The sequence below is a fragment of the Cryptomeria japonica genome, chromosome 8, assembly GCF_030272615.1.
Source record: "Cryptomeria japonica chromosome 8, Sugi_1.0, whole genome shotgun sequence".
Lineage (NCBI taxonomy): Eukaryota > Viridiplantae > Streptophyta > Pinopsida > Cupressales > Cupressaceae > Cryptomeria > Cryptomeria japonica.
The window spans coordinates 489,936,374-489,949,615 of record NC_081412.1 but is presented as its reverse complement, the minus strand read 5'-3'; the positions used below and the strand labels follow the sequence as shown (position 1 = coordinate 489,949,615).

At 36.6% G+C, this 13,242-nt stretch overlaps 2 protein-coding genes and 1 long non-coding RNA gene across 3 annotated transcripts; 1 reads left to right on the top strand and 2 right to left on the bottom strand.

The window, feature by feature from the left end:
* Window positions 1–2,385: 2,385 nt before the first annotated feature.
* LOC131060076 (uncharacterized) lies at window positions 2,386–3,736 on the top strand. The gene is made up of 2 exons (XR_009110284.1): window positions 2,386–3,069; window positions 3,167–3,736. It is a non-coding gene; the product is annotated as an uncharacterized LOC131060076 (long non-coding RNA).
* A 2,035-nt stretch (window positions 3,737–5,771) lies between these two features.
* On the bottom strand, window positions 5,772–6,903 carry LOC131060071 (uncharacterized). The gene is made up of 3 exons (XM_057993175.2): window positions 6,848–6,903; window positions 6,342–6,711; window positions 5,772–6,051 (listed from the first exon to the last, which is right to left on the bottom strand). Exons 1-3 carry the CDS (start codon window positions 6,876–6,878, stop codon window positions 5,772–5,774), a joined length of 681 nt encoding a protein of 226 aa, XP_057849158.2. The 5' UTR covers window positions 6,879–6,903.
* A 10-nt stretch (window positions 6,904–6,913) lies between these two features.
* Window positions 6,914–7,680, bottom strand: LOC131857746 (uncharacterized). Its single transcript, XM_059210454.1, has 4 exons — window positions 7,439–7,680; window positions 7,094–7,326; window positions 6,951–7,000; window positions 6,914–6,919 (listed from the first exon to the last, which is right to left on the bottom strand). Exons 1-4 carry the CDS (start codon window positions 7,678–7,680, stop codon window positions 6,914–6,916), a joined length of 531 nt encoding a protein of 176 aa, XP_059066437.1.
* Between the last annotated feature and the right edge of the window lie 5,562 nt (window positions 7,681–13,242).

Here is a 13,242-nt window from a genome sequence, read left to right as displayed (position 1 = left end):
TATTCAAACATGTTTTCTTGGGAGAGATAGATGCGGTTCTTGACAATGTGGGGCATGGTTTGCTAGTGCCTCTTCCACAACACTATTATCTGAAAAAGGACGAGGGGCCTATTCAGAAATTTCTATTAAATCTGAACCATCAAACCAGAACTACTGGAGGCCAAATGGAGGGACAAGGCAAGGAGAATCCTCTTCCTGCAATGTTTGACTTGAATGGTGGAGTGCCTGACTGGGGATTGGTTGATGAATTATATGTGGGAGGAAGGGCTCGTTGATGAAGATGAGGGGGATGATGGTGAGGTGGCAATGATTGAGCTCCTAGATGATGGGAAAAGTGGGTGGAGAACGACTATAGAGACATGGAGGAGATTGCTAAAAGTCCAGCTCATCAAACCTGTGGAGTAGAATGTCTAGTGATTGCTCATGCTTTGGCAATGGAGAGAGCCAGAAGGGAGGAAGTAGATCAAGAGGAGGACCATTAAAAGGGTATTTTTATAGTCACTAGTATTTAGCTACAATTACACCACATTTTGGTATTATAGTGGTTAGTCTAGTTTGGGTATGTAGGTATAGAGCGACTGTTTAATGTATCTCTAACTGCCACAAGAGCTCTTTTGGTGCTTTCTGGTTTAGTAGGGTGTTGGTAGGAGGTTTGTGATAGTATGTGATAGTAGATGAATGGAGTATATGCTCAGTTTGCTAAATCTATGTACATTTTTTTTTCGATATTAATATAATGGGTGTTGGCCCTTACCCAACTATTAACTTAGCAAAAAAAATATTTGACTTCATAAAGTGACACCTATGGGACATAATGAGACTTTAAAAAGTAAACATGATTTGAAAAAGGGGAACACCTACATGTGAGACATAATAAGATTTCAATTAAATAAAATAAATGTTTAATTCCCCAAGATAGGTGTGGGGTTTTGTAGGTGATGGAAAATTGTTTTCGAGCTCATTTGTAACTTAAGCTCAAAAATTGAAAAACAAGTTATTGCTAGTATGAGTTGTTTCACCCAATAGCATTGTGACAACCAAAAACCCTCATAGAGAACATCAATTAAAATTGTGAAAGATCTTCCTTGGTTGATTTGCAGGTGGTTTCATTTAGGAACTACAAAAGAGCTTCATTGTTGGAAAATTTTAGTTTATTTTGTAAGTATTTGAAGGGAAAACTGTGAATAGATTTGTTGAAGACCAAACAAAATATTAGTGAAGTATTTAATTGTAGATTCATCTTCCATTTTTATGATCATACACTTCCATAGCTGGTTGTACTAGTCTAGGTAAGGGCATGGATTTCCTAGTACAAATTTCTTAGGGTTTGGTGCACATTTTTGCATGATCCTTATATTGTCAAATACATTGATAAGGTCTTAAGGATAATGGATATATAATCGATATGTGCTAAAATGTCTAAGTATGAGTTTGGGATGACTAAGGTTCTATACTTGGGGTGTGTGATTAGTGTAGATGGGATCAAGGTTGACATGGATAAGATTCAAGCACTCTTGGTGAAGATTCCTTATTGGCATAGGTTTTATTAAGCTAAACTGAGCTTATACAATATAATAAATGCATGATAATTCAAAGTTGTTTCTATTCCATTTTTTCCTTTCCCAAAATAGCTCACCAATCAATTCATCAAACCTACGGGTGAGGTACATGTTCTTGATTGTTATCTAGTTGAGAGACCTAAGTCAATTCACATTCACAGGGTTCCATGTTTTTAACTAGCACCACTAAAGAAATAAAATAGTTAGAACTAGGCCTGATACATCCCATATCAAGTAGTTCTCTAACCGCCTTTTCTATCTCCACCTTATGCCTTTTTGGACGACAATAAGGAGTGGTGATGATGGGTATGACCCCCCTTCTTAAGGTCAAAGACATGCTTAAAGCTCTTATTAGGTGGCCTACTAGGAGAAATGTGTCACAACCCTATTTCATAAATACTATTATAGAATAATTATTATGTATTTATTTAATAAGTTTTCTTTAACTTCTAAATGTATTGAACTAGAGTTCATATTAATAATTGAACATAATATTATTATTATTATTAAAAACTTTTATCAATGTAATAAATATTTTTAGAAACTCAAATAATAAATATATATAACTAATATTTATACTTTTCAAAAAAGAACCAAATAAAAAAGTTTTTTTAATTTATAAATGAAATTATATTCATAAACTTAAAATACTTTATAAATTTCATTTAATATAAAATTATTTCTAAAATTATCAATTTATTTTGAAAGGAAAAAAAAAACAAAAAACCCTTATATATAAAAATTATATAATTCTATATAGAAAGGTAAGCATTATAAAGAAAAGTAACTTATCTAAATTATAGAAGTTCCTAAGAAACTAAAACTTCCGAAATAAATGGTCTAAAAAGGAAGAAAGATGAGCGGGAGAATCTCAACGAGGAGATTTCAAAATTTTGTGCAGGGTAAGCCATGGCGGAGGACTGACGTTTCAAAATTTGCGGCCACAAATCATGGAGGTGTCCATTCTTCCTATTAGGCGTCGTTTCGACATGATCGCAAGTTGAATAGAGCGAAGCAAGATGCCTTTGATATTTGTGAAGATGACCGTGGGGTTGGGATGCATCTTCAAAATTCCTTTTGTCCCTCTTTCCCCAATAACATTCCTCTTGCTGGTCTGCAAAGCCGTGTTCAAGGAAAATGGCCCTTCTATCACGTGGATTCTTATCAAGAGGGTTTCAATAGGAAAAATTCTTTGTCCTTTCCAAACAATATCCCAATTGGCAGCGCACAAAACTCTTCTATCAAAAATGGGAATAAGGGTTTTCCATCTTTTCCCATTTATATCCCTTTAGGACTCCCTTCAATCCAGATAAGCTTGTTAAGATTCGACAACAATGGGAATCCATAAAAGTTTGGGTAAGGAAACGTCAACCAGAGCCGTCTCGCACAGAGCCTATCCCAGTGTTAGCGAATGCGGGCATAGGAGATTGTGTAGGAGGGTACAAGATCACATTACCAGATGATGTGCTGGAGGGTCAAATTTCTTTGCTCAAAGAAACAACGATTATAAGTAAGTTTCCCCATAAGTTTTTTCCTATTTTTGATCTAAAAAAATTGGGGCTTCTGTAATTGACACAATTTGCATGATTTCTTTTACATTGATAAAGGGGAGGATTTTTTCATTGCTATTTTCTCAACAAGAGGGCTGGAGATTGTGTACATAGAAGGAAAGATTGGTTTTGTGAGGGAGAAGACCTTTTCACTCTTCCATGGACTCCAAATTTCAATCCAACTACTCAAAAGATTAATTACATTCCGGTCTGGATATCCTTTCCCTCTTTGCCGTTGGAGTACAGAGACTTAGATCTGGTTGAATCTTTTGCTAATCAAATGGGCATTTTACTTAAACATGATTTGGTCCCATATGAGGAGACGGATCGGACTGTCAGGGTATGCCTATTAGTGGATTTTTGTAAATCTTTTCCCAAACAGCTGATTATCCGATCTAGTTTTGGTTGTTGGACTCAAAATGTGATAATGGATGACCCCCTTACAATTCAAAATCATTATAATTTGTTAGGTCATTTCACATCCCAATGTAAGAGGACTGGTCAGATGGAGATCAATGTCTGTCAGGATTATTCCACAAACCCAATGTGTTGTAAAGCTCTGAATATGTCTCATGTGACATCAGATTTAATATATAAGAAACAAGATGCTCATAAGTTTGATGATTAGGTGCTTTAGCTGTTTTGTTTTTTTCTTAGACTGATTTTGCTGAAGGACTCTATTTTTGTTGGACCAGTGAAACAGATTGGCTATAATTCACATTTCTTTTCTTCTAATTTAGAAGGGAATAGAGATTTCTTGTCCACTTTTAAAATCCCTTTTCTGAAAGGAAACATGGATACTATCAGAGAACAACAGTTAGTTAAAGCATGCAATCAATTTTTGGAGGAAGAGTATCCCTTTATCTATGTGATGATGAAAGCCCTTGACATTTAGCATTTGAAGAGATTTTAGGCAATCGAGATTGATCTTCATGTCAAAATTTGGAAATTTGCCCAAGTAATTTGTCCTTCAACATGACAACGAATGGGTGGTCAAGGCAGATTTCATTTGACCCTTCATTGATTGTTTCAAATGGGATAGTGCCCTCCATCATCCTTCCAAAGCAAATCCTGATTGATTTATTTCTGGATATCAAGCAACAATTTTTAAATTGTTTCTCTCATCTATCAAAGCAACCTGCCAAAGCTTCTACTCTACTCATAGAGGATATCCTGGATTCTGATTCTGAAGATCATAACTTTCTTTCTTAGCACATTGAGCAAGATTTGGATCTTAGTGTTCATAGTGAGGATATTTCAGATCACCCGTCCTAAGAATCTTCCATCTACCAAACTCCTTCGAAGAGAATACCAACATCCAAGAAGGGGAAAGGCAAAGTCGGTAGGGTGCCAAAAAAGAAGAAGCTAGCAAAGTAAACTAAGGAGGAGGTTAGAGCAGGTGTTCAATTCACTTTGGATGTAAAATTACGCCCTAGGAGAGTGTCTGACTCTTTGGGCCAAGGATGAAGATTGTTACTTGGAATGTTAGGGGTATTACAAGAAACTAAATTTTCTTCTATCTCTCAAGATCAACCTTTCAAAAACTGGAAATACAGTGCTTTAGCAATACTTTGGAGAGCAAGTAGTGTGCAAATTTCTTTCATAACTATACAAGCCAATTTTATCCATGCTTTGATCAGCTTCAAATGCAACATTTTAGATTATTATAGTATATGGACCAAGCAAAGTTCCCAGACCCGGACTCGGCTTTGACTCGGCAAGGCTGACTCGACTCGTGACTCGGCTCGGACTCGGCAATGACTCGGCAAAATAAGAAAACCCTTGAAATTTAGAGATTTTTAACGATTTAAAACTTGTTTCATACACCCATTATTGAATTAAGCTTAAAGACACTATAGCATCATCAAATAGAAGATAATTTGATCACATACATAAACATACATCCATCACATGTGTAGAAATGTAAATTGTAGCTGAAGGAATTAGAAAACATAGATATATAGAGTTATAAATGTTGTCCAATGTATAATATAAAATCCATGACTTCAAATGTTCCCAAACATATATCTAACTGTAAAGTGTAAACAAAAACAAGTCTATGGCTCAGGTTTTGACTCAGCCTTGTCTATTTGCCTCCTACAAAGGCGTCTAAGGTAGGTCCTGGATGACTGAGTAGCCATAGTCTCTGCTTGTGATGTGCCAGTCTGAGTAGCCATAGGTGCTGTGCCTGATCGTGCTCTATCCTCCTCCTCTGCCATAGCCACAGCCTCAGCCTCTTTGTCTACCTGGTCAACCCACTCAAGGTCCTCATCAGTGAAGACTGGATCGATGGACTCAATGAGCCAATCAGACTCGGGGTCGACTTCCTCTAGAGTGATCAGAGAGGAGTCATCGTCCAAAATCTGTCTGGTCCTGAGACGGAGGTTGTAATGAACAAAGACTAGATCATTCAACCTCTCCATAGACAATCTATTTCGCCTCTTCGAGTGGATGTGCTCGAACATGCTCCAGTTGCGCTCACATCCAGAAGCGTTGCACGACTGGCTCAATATGCGGATGGCAATTTTTTGAAGGTTTGGGGTTGAAGGCCCAAACATTTGCCACCGTCTATCTGAGATAAGGAAAAGAAAAAAACATTAGTCTCATTTCCAACTTTAAAGGTAGATTATAAAATGAAAAATTAAAATGCATGTCATAAACTTTAGAATTTTCTACCTGGCTGCAATTTTGTCCGACCCTCTTTGCACAATTGGCTGGCAAAGATCGCCCTTGATGCATTATTAAATGCATCCATCTCGAGAAGTGTAGCTGTGGTATCAGTGCCCATCCGTTGTACTACTGAATATAGCTCGCTAAGAACCTTCTCATCCGCTTTGAAATCAGCACGGAAACGAAATGATGGATTGAGGTAATAAGCTGTTGCATGGATGGGCCTATGAAGTTGGCTATGCAATCTTCTATCAATTATGTCCCAAATGGGCCTACACTTATCCTCAACTCCAGCATATATGGATCTAATGGCCTCCTTGGCTCTATCCATGCCCTCATATATGTAGCCCATAGCGGGCTTCTCCCCATCAACAACTCGTAGGAGAACTACTAGGGGCTCAGTGACCTGCAAATAATGTTAAACAAAAATAGTTAACTCACAAGTGTGCATGAAAATAAAAAAAATTGCAAAGTTGCACAATGCAAACAAAACAAAAATATGCATATAATATTATAAATTTATAAAATTACTTGCATGATCTCTACACAAGGGGTCCAAAACCCTGGCTCATCAAAAAAACAATCTGCTACATCCATCTCTGCAGTGGTCGTAGCATAGGATGAGGAAGTCCACTCCTCACCAACAAACATGCGCCTCAAAGATGCCTTTGATTTTAACAAGGATTTCAATGTGAGGAAATTTGAGGCAAATCTCGTTATACCAGGACGAGCCAACTCCCTTTCCCCCGTGTATTGCCTCATAATGCTAAGGACCAATGCATGATTGTAAATAAATTTGCATATATTCTTGGCCCTTTCAACGCATTCTTTCACCCATCCAAGCTTACCTATATCCTCCAGCATGAGGTCAAGGCAATGGGCCGCACATGGAGACCAAAAGATTTTTGGGTGCCTCTCCATCAAAAGTTTTCCTGCAACAATTTTAAATTAGTTAAAGAATTAGATGTGATAAGTATCAAGAAATTTTACCATTAATATTTAAAAGTTAAAAACTTAAAAGTTTAAAAATTAAAACTTAAAACTTAAAAGAAAACTTTTAAAGTTTACCTGCAGCAACATAACTTGCTGCATTATCCATCACCACTTGCACCACATTTTCTTCCCCCACCTCATCTATAACTTCCTCAATAGCCTCACACAAGTATGCCACATTTTTGACATGTGAGGAAGCATCGATGGACTTCAAAAACATGGTGGATCCTGAAAATAAAACAAATTAATTATCAATAAATTAGAATGTAAATTATTCAATTTCAATCACAATGCATATAGAGAAGTAAAATGATCAATCACCTCCGCTGGAAACAAGAAAATTTAGGAGTGTTCTATTCCTCCTATCAGTCCAACCATCTGTCATGATGGTGCAACCCTTGTGGCTCCAAGATTGGCGGTGGTCCTCTAGGTCAACTTTCATATCTTCCACCATTTCCAACAAGAGAGGGCCACTCAACTCAGTATCACTAGGGGTTTTAAACCCCGACCCACAAATGGTTACTGCATCAATCATGCCTTGCCAATAAGGAGACCTGCCACAAATTGAAATAAATTAAATAAGAAAAGTTCAATTTCAATTTCAACTTTCAAATTCAAACCATAAAATTTTAAATTTTAATTTAAAACAATCAAATAAAAAAGTACCTGGCTGCAATAAATGGAATGTTGCAGAAGTACCAAAACTTGCAAATTGCTTTTCTTCCTGCATCATGGACCTCCTTGTTCCAAGACATGCTCTCAAGCGAGGGTTGTGCGCCAGGAGTAGTGCGTGGTACAAAAAAATTGTCTATCTTGGATTTTCGCACTCTAGGACCAAAAGTGTGACTAGTAGGAGCAGGAATAGAAGTACTAGCACTAGCAGAAGCACTAGGACGAAAGGGAGGCATAGAAGAACCCTCTCCAACACAACTTATGGATGCAGATGTGGATGCGGAGCTGGATGCGGATGTGGGTGGAGGGGAACCAATATGACATAACTCCTCTCTTTATCTTTTTTTTGTTTGCCTATGTATTTCAGAGTTTTCTAATTGGACGTAACAAAAACGGACTGCTTCGGGAGGTGCCTTGGCACAAGGCTCAGTATCATGACCACGTATGCCAGTAATATGATATTTTAATCTATTTATCCCCCCATGGTTAATTTCCTTACAAAACATACACTTGGTTTGATTTCTTTGTCTACCAGAGAATTCTTCAGTGTATTTCCATGCCTCATTTTTTTGACCATGTTTCCTAGGCTTAGGTTATGGAGGATTAGGATGAGCCATTAGGAAAAAAAATTGTTTTCAAAACATGAGGGCTGCTGCAATAAGACAATTTTACAAATCACCATTTAAGCATTGTGTTTGACAAAGTTTTAAATTTAAAATTTTAAACTAATTAAAAAAAATCAGCAAAGACTAATTTGTGCATTGTGTTTTTTCTTTAAAATTTTCAAATTTAAAAGAAAGAAATTAAGAATTCAGAAAAATCAGCAAACCCTTGATTTTTTTTAGAAAAAATTGTAAATACATTTATACAATTTTTTCAAAAAAAAAAGTCTAGGGTTTGCTATGCTATTGTTCTATTTATGTCATTGTGATTGAATCATTGAAGTATGCAAGCAACAATATAGATTTGGAAAGCTGAAGTTAAAAAAAAAATAACAAAAAAATGAAAAAATCCATAAATATAGAAAAAAAACCAACATAATCAATAAAAATTAACACTTACCTCTTTCAAATTTGTTGACAAGTGTTTGAAATGAGCTTCTATGGACTCCTTGATGCTCTCAATGCAACTGTAGTGCTGCTCCAATGTGATTTGTGCAAGCTTTTCACCTCTTCCTCTCAGCTGGTTGCAAAACTATGGCTCTCTTTTTTCCTTTCTTCCTCTCTTTTTTCCTCTCTTCCACTCATAAAACTGAATGGCAATCCCTTTTAGGGTTATAACAAAGGCAAATGGCACAAAACATAATAAAAATGTGTTGTATTTTTTTTGTTTTTGTGTCCACTTTTTGCAAGCTGCGTCGGCCGGGTCACGACCCTCGGACTCGGCGAGTCAGGGGGTGACTCGCTGACTCAGCGAGTCAAGCGAGTCACACCCTGTGACTCGTCTGGGCCCGGGTTAGGGTCACCGTGACCTAGCGGAGGTCACCCGGCCCGCTGACTCATGTGACTCGCGTGACTCGCCGCGAGTCACAGAACTCTGGGACCAAGTACTACTTTGGGGAAAAGACATGTTTGGGATTCAATCTCAACTACTCTTGCAAACATTTCAGATTTTCAAGTAATTGTGGCAAATGATTTCAATGCAATCTTATCCCTTGCAGATAAAACGGGAGGCATTATTCCTTCTCTTCAATCTATGGAAGATTTCAATAACTTTGTATCTCAAAATGCTTTATAGGATTGTATCCCCATTAATGGGAATGTTACATGGACTAATAAGTGTTCTGGTTTCTTAACTATTGTTGAACGATTGGACAATTTTTTAATAAATCCAATATGGCTTTTCAATTTTGGTCTTCTAGTAGCACAAATCTCGTCTCTTACTGGATCAGATCATTTTGCAGTCCAAATTACAACTTCTCCTTCTCCATGGGTAGGTAAATAGGTCAAGATCTTCAAGGTTGAGCAAATGTGGTTTTGGGATATCACATTCCTTTCGCTGCTTAGAGATTGGTGGTTTAATTCTCCTTTTTTTCTAGGTTCAAGGATGTTTCAATTTGCTAGAAAGTTGCAACGGTTAAAATAAAAAATTAAGCATTGGAATGTAAATGTCTTTAAGAATATTTTCAAACAAAAAGCACAAATTAAGGAAAGTATTGCAGCTCTTAATGACGAGATCATTCGTAATGGTATAAATGAAGCTTCTTTAATTATATAGAATCAATTGAATGATCAACTAGAAGACATTCTTCAAAAAGAGGAAATCTATTGGAGGCAAAAATATAAGTTTTCAAATTAAGGATTCTTTAGGGAATCTCTTATCTGATACAAAAGCGATTCGTGCGGAGGGGGTGCAATTCTTTTCTAACTTGTTTGCTAAAGACACTAATTCAGATCCACATTTGCCAGATAAGTGTTCTAAGTTGCTTCAGCATATTCCTACCCTGGTAAATGATAGAGATAATGACGACTTGATGAAACCTGTCACTCTAGATGAAATAAAACAAGTGGTTTTTTCTATGCATACAGATAAAGCTTTGGGACTTGATGTGTATACAACTTTATTTTTTCAAAAATGTTGAGTTTTATGGGGTTAGACATTTTACGAGTTGTTAAGAAATCTAGGATTCATGGCAGTATGTTGAAACAATTCAATACTACTCATATTTCTCTTATCCCAAAAGTGGTTGTTCCATTATCTTTTTCAAAATTTAGGCCCATAGCTCTGTGTAATACTATCTACAAAATTGTCACAAAATCAATCTCAATTAGATTGGCAAAGTTGATTCCCAAAATTATTTCACAACAACAAGGAGGTTTTGTTCCGGGAAAGGAAACTTCAAAAAGTGCATTAGTAGCCCATGAAGTTATTTAGTTTGTTACAAAATTAAAAAAAGAAGAACAGAATGAAAAAAAGAAGCCATGGTGATTAAACTATATATGATGAAGGCTTATGATAAAGTCAACTCGGAATTTTTATACCAAGTTCTTGTTAGATTTGGTTTTAATTTAAAATGGTGTAAATGGGTCTTCTCTTGTCTATCTCGAGCCAAATTTTCAGTATTAATTAATGGTAGCCCAACTGGTTTCTTTTCACCTTTTCAAGGGGTTCATCAAGGTGACCCATTATCTTCATCCTTGTTTATTATAATGGATGATGCTCTCAGCGGAATGATTACAACACAACATTCTATTGGCTTGTAGAGAGGAATTGAGTTACCAGAATCAAATATTGCTATCACTTGTATTTTATTTGCTAACTATACCATTTTATGTGGAGACCCCTCTATGAGAGAAGGAAAAGTAATCAAAGATGTGCTTGATTTATATTGCTTGGTGTTAGGCTAGAAGATAAATGCATCAAAATCCAAAGTCTTCTTTCTAAATTGTTCTCAATTGATTACTGTGAGATTATCAAATGCTTAGGCTTCAAACAAGAATCACTTCCTTGGAAATATCTTGACATTCCTCTTTTTGCAAGAACAAATAAGAAATCTTTTTGTTCTAATATTGTGTCCTCAATTCAAAAGTAGAATCTCATCTTGGAAAAAATGTTGGTTATCTTTAGCCAGGAGAATTCTACTTATCAGGGTGGTTCTGGCAACAATTCCAAATTATATTATGGCAGTCTTGCCAATGCCAAGTGTGATTAGAGCAAAATTAGAGTCTATTTTTAAAAAAAATCATATGGAAAGGTAATAAGGCACCTCAAAACAAAATTCATTTGTTAGCCCAGGAAAAAGTATGTATGGATAAATGATTTGGTGGAGCTGGGATTTGGACAAGCAGAATAAGGCTTTGGGAGCCAAATTGTTGTGGAAATTTTATGATAGAAATGATTCCTTGTGGGCTGCTATTCTAAAAGCAAAATATTTAGATTCTCCTGAGCCAGAAAGAATTTTTATAATTGCAAATCCTCCAAGGGGTTCTCAGATGTGAAATTTTATGCTATCTTGTAGACATCTCTTTCTTCCTCACCTTTCATGGATTATTGATAATGGTTGCAAGGAAATTTTTTGGGAAGATTCGTGGAGTGGATTCCCCCCCTTGAGTAGATTTGTTGATCTTGATGAAATTAAAACAGCTCTTAAGAGGATTTTGGGTGAGAAGGTTAAAGACTACTTCACTCTTCAACAAGAAGGAGGTGTTCTAAGGGCAGTTTGGAAGGACTTTCAATTGGCCGCCATTACGTTGAACTAGAGACAAACCCTACTTTCTAAGTTAAAGAAAAGAGTTATCCACTACAAAAATATAGAAGATAAGCTCTTTTGGTTACCAGCATCATCAGGTTCTTATTCTGTAAAACAAGGATATAAGCATCTAGTTCAAAAGGAGAATGACATCCCTTTAAGAAGATTTTTTTTTTGTTGGGCAAGTGAAAGTTTGCAAAAGGTAGGGGCTTTCTTATGGCTTGCACTCAAAGACAATGTTAACCATTACTAGATTATCTACACTTGGCATCACAACTAGTTAATTGTGTTCTTTGTCAAGAAGCTATTGAGACTACAGATCGCCTACTTCTTAATTGTTCTTTTGCCTCGTAGTGTTGGGAGTGGCTTAAATCAAAATTGCTTTGGTACACACTTCTACATTCCTCATTAAAATTGGTCTTTGATTTGTGGCCCACTCTATTCCTTGATTCATTCTTTGCATGCATATGGACTATTGCCCCTGTTGTGTTAGTATGGAACATTTGGTGGGAACGAAATCAAAGAATCTTTAGGAATGCATCTAATGATATCCATCAGGTGATTGCAAAGATGAAGCTATCAATAGTAGAAGCAGTAAAGGCTCATGTCACAAAATATAAAAAAAATGAGTTCCCCCTTTACATCATGGGATAATTTAGCTCTAGCACAATGGAATAACTTATCTCTTCCATTTAAGGGGACTTTAATGTTTAACATGATTAATCCTATTCATAGGAAAGAAATTAGATGGAAGGTACCATCACTAATACATTTGGTCTATAATTTCGACGGAGGTTTCCAACGGAGAAGGTATATTGTGACCAAATTTGATTTTTTTTTTTAAGAAATGCCCGAATTCGTCGAAATTCCGACGGTAATTTCACATTTGGTTTCAACGGAGAAGGCATTAGCAATGCAATTTGTTTTTTTTCAAAAAAGTGCCCGCGTTCGTCAAAATTTCTATGACAATGAGCATTATACTTTAAAAAAAAAAGAAGAGGGCAAGTCATTTGTGTATTTGCAATCCCGCGCATGCTTCCACGTCGAGATCAACCCCTGGCAAGATCAAACGAAACACTCACCATTCAAGGTACTTTCACACACTCACCATTCGAGGTAGAATCTTCACCTTCATTTTGGATTTGCATAATATGAGGAATTTCTGAATCTTCACCTTCATTCATTGAATATTCGGATTTGCATAATATTTGCATGAGGAATTTCAGATTTGCATAATATGAGGAATTGCTTGGGTAGAATCTTCACCATTCGAGGTAGCTGAAACTTCACCTTCATTCATTGATTTGCATATATGAGGAATTTCTTGCGTCCCACCCATTGCTTGAGCTATCCACTGCATTTCACAACTACTCGTGCTTTGTCGTTCCTAGGTCAACATCATCGAAAGTCTTTTAATGTTGCCCCTATGCCTCGGCTGTCGATGTCCAGTTTTCCCCTTTCGCCACCATGAATTATATACAGCCCGGAGGGTAATCAACCTCTCTTTCTCTTTTCTCTCTGTCCCACCCTACCCCTACCATGGCACTAGGACGTATACACAATGAAGAACGAGCTAACCGGTTAAAGGATCAATCTTTCACGGGTAGCA

Coding starts and splice junctions, on each gene's coding strand:
- LOC131857746 (XM_059210454.1), bottom strand. CDS start 7,680: ATGCCTCCCTTTCGTCCTAGTGCTTCTGCTAGTGCTAGTACTTCTATT. Junction 7,327..7,438: donor ATTCCATTTATTGCAGCCAG/GTACTTTTTTAT, acceptor AATTTGTGGCAG/GTCTCCTTATTGGCAAGGCA. Junction 7,001..7,093: donor TTTTCTTGTTTCCAGCGGAG/GTGATTGATCAT, acceptor TTTTATTTTCAG/GATCCACCATGTTTTTGAAG.
- LOC131060071 (XM_057993175.2), bottom strand. CDS start 6,878: ATGGATAATGCAGCAAGTTATGTTGCTGCAG. Junction 6,712..6,847: donor AGCAAGTTATGTTGCTGCAG/GTAAACTTTAAA, acceptor AAATTGTTGCAG/GAAAACTTTTGATGGAGAGG. Junction 6,052..6,341: donor TGTTTTTTTGATGAGCCAGG/GTTTTGGACCCC, acceptor GGATAAGTGTAG/GCCCATTTGGGACATAATTG.